Below are 2,310 nucleotides of genomic sequence, written 5' to 3' on the forward strand. Positions count from 1 at the left end.
TGGAGGAAGATCAACATTTCAATCCTGACAGTTAGTGGCCGTGACCCCTCCGAGGGGACCAGCGGGGACACAGGGGGGGTGGGTGGCTCCCTAAAAAAGGCCTCATCGCTGCAAGGTCATCTCTTCCAGGGCTGGAGCTGGCAGGGGCTGGCATTGCTCCTGCAGAGCTGCTGCCCTTCCAGCTCCAATCTTCCCAGCCAAATCCTGCTGCCAAGGGGCTGCCAGAGCCATACGTGGCAAGGGGGGGGAAGCTCATGGGAAGCTCAGGGAGCAGGTCCTTGAGATGTGGGGCCAAGGCTGGCCCAGCTGTTTCCCCCTGCCGCCAAGCTGGCTGGGAAGCCACCATGGCACAATTCCCAGGGCAAAGCCCCATTCCCAGCTGGCTGTCTCCCAGAAAGACACCGAAACTTGATCTCTCACCCTCTGTCAGATCTGCCTGAAATCAGGCAACAGGTTCCCAACCTCCCCCGTGCATCCCAGGATGCTTTCTTGGGAAGCAGCCACTGCCAGCTGTCCCCTCTCCACACAGTGTTTTCTGGGACCAGGAGTGGCCACCTCCATGACTTTGTCACCATGTCCCCAACCCTTTTCCCCTTGTCCCCAGTGTTCACCTACAGTGCAGCCAGCAAGGAGACGTGTGCCCAGCACCATGGGCACTGCTCCCCACACGCCTTCTGCACCGACTATGCCACCGGTGTCTGCTGCCACTGCCGGGCCACCTACTATGGCAACGGGCGCCAGTGCCTGCCTGAAGGTACGTGGGGTGGGCAATGGGGACAGGCACCCCCCAGTTCCCGGGCGGCTGCTTCCAGGGGTGCCTGTCTCCTTGCCCAGGGGCCGTGCATCGCCTCAACGGGAAGGTGAGTGGGAACCTGAGGGTGGGACGGGCGTCCATCAGCTTCCAGGAGGTGGATCTCCACGCCTACATCGTGGGCAGCGATGGCCGGGCCTACACGGCCATCAGTGGGGTGCCCCAGCCTGCTGCCCGTGCCCTCCTGCCCCTCATGCCCATCGGTGGGCTCTTTGCCTGGCTCTTCGCCCTGGAGGAACCCGGTGCCGAGAACGGCTTCAGCATCACCGGTGAGTGGGGAACTGGGATGTGCCCCCCCAGCCCCGTTGCTCCCAAGGGACACGGGCTGCTGCTGGGGTGGCCAAGCTCAGATGGGAGGTGACGTGTGGCATGGGGCAGGGGATGAGGATGTGTGGGGGGTTCAAAGACAGCCCCTCCATCACCTCCCTGGGTTCAGCTGGCTGCCACCTCCCTGCTGTGAGCCCTTCTGGCTGTGCCACAGGATTGGGGAAGAATGGTGAGACCCTGGCCCAGGTTGCCCAGGGAAGCTGTGGCTGCCCCATCCCTGGCAGTGTTGAAGGGCAGGTTGGATGGGGCTTGGAGCAACCTGGGCTGGTGGGAGGTGTCCCTGCCCATGCAGAGGGTTGGATCTAGATGATATTTAAGGTCCCTGTCAACCCAAACCATCCTGTGGTTCTATGATGCTTTGGGCATGAATCCCTAAAAAATCCTACAAATTCCACCTGCTCCTTTTCCTGCTCAGGTGCTGAATTCACCCAGAGCCTGGAGGTGACCTTCTACCCTGGGGAGGAGACCGTCTACATCACCCAGACAGCTGAGGGCCTGGGGCCGGACAATTACTTAAGCCTGAAGACACACATCCAGGGCCAGGTGCCGTTCCTCCCGGAGAACGTCACTGTCCACATCACTCCCTACAACGACCTCTACCACTACTCCAGCTCAGGTAGGTGCCCGTGCTCAGACCCAGGTTCAGTTCCTCACCCTCCATCCCAGCCCAAAACCACCCTGTCCCCACCGCGGCTCCAACACCTGTGACACTGATGCCACTTTCCCCCACCCCGGGGCGGGTTCTCTCAGCTGTGATGTCCTCTGCTCGCCGGGAGTACATCCTGGTTGCTGGGACAGCCAACCAGACCTTGTCCTACCGCCTGCACCAGAACATCACCTTCTCTGGCTGCCCTCACACCCCCCTGCCCTCCCGGCAGCGCCTGGTGGTGCCTTTCTCTCAGCTGTGATGTCCTCTGCTCGCCGGGAGTACATCCTGGTTGCTGGGACAGCCAACCAGACCTTGTCCTACCGCCTGCACCAGAACATCACCTTCTCTGGCTGCCCTCATGCCCGCCTGCCCTCCCGGCAGCGCCTGGTGGTGCCTCGTGCCTTCGCCCTCTACGACCACCAGGAGCACGTCCTGCGCTACGCTCTGGCCGCCCGCGTCGCCTCCGCGCCAGGTGAGCCCCGGCACCCGCCTCGGGGTGCCCAGATCGGGTGGCCGGCCCCTG

The 2,310-nt window shown here is 62.7% G+C and overlaps 1 protein-coding gene across 1 annotated transcript in view; it reads left to right on the forward strand.

The window, feature by feature from the left end:
- NID2 (nidogen 2 (osteonidogen)) overlaps positions 1–2,310 on the forward strand; it is a 21,378-nt gene that overhangs the window by 3,890 nt on the left and 15,178 nt on the right. The window contains exons 5-8 of the mRNA XM_010004252.1: positions 605–754; positions 835–1,080; positions 1,554–1,754; positions 2,041–2,259. Of these exons, the coding sequence (XP_010002554.1) occupies positions 605–754; positions 835–1,080; positions 1,554–1,754; positions 2,041–2,259 (816 nt within the window). The remainder of the gene's footprint in view (positions 1–604; positions 755–834; positions 1,081–1,553; positions 1,755–2,040; positions 2,260–2,310) is intronic.

Source organism: Chaetura pelagica, unplaced genomic scaffold (assembly GCF_000747805.2).
Source record: "Chaetura pelagica isolate M959 unplaced genomic scaffold, ChaPel_1.0 scaffold141, whole genome shotgun sequence".
NCBI classification, from domain to species: Eukaryota; Metazoa; Chordata; class Aves; order Apodiformes; family Apodidae; genus Chaetura; species Chaetura pelagica.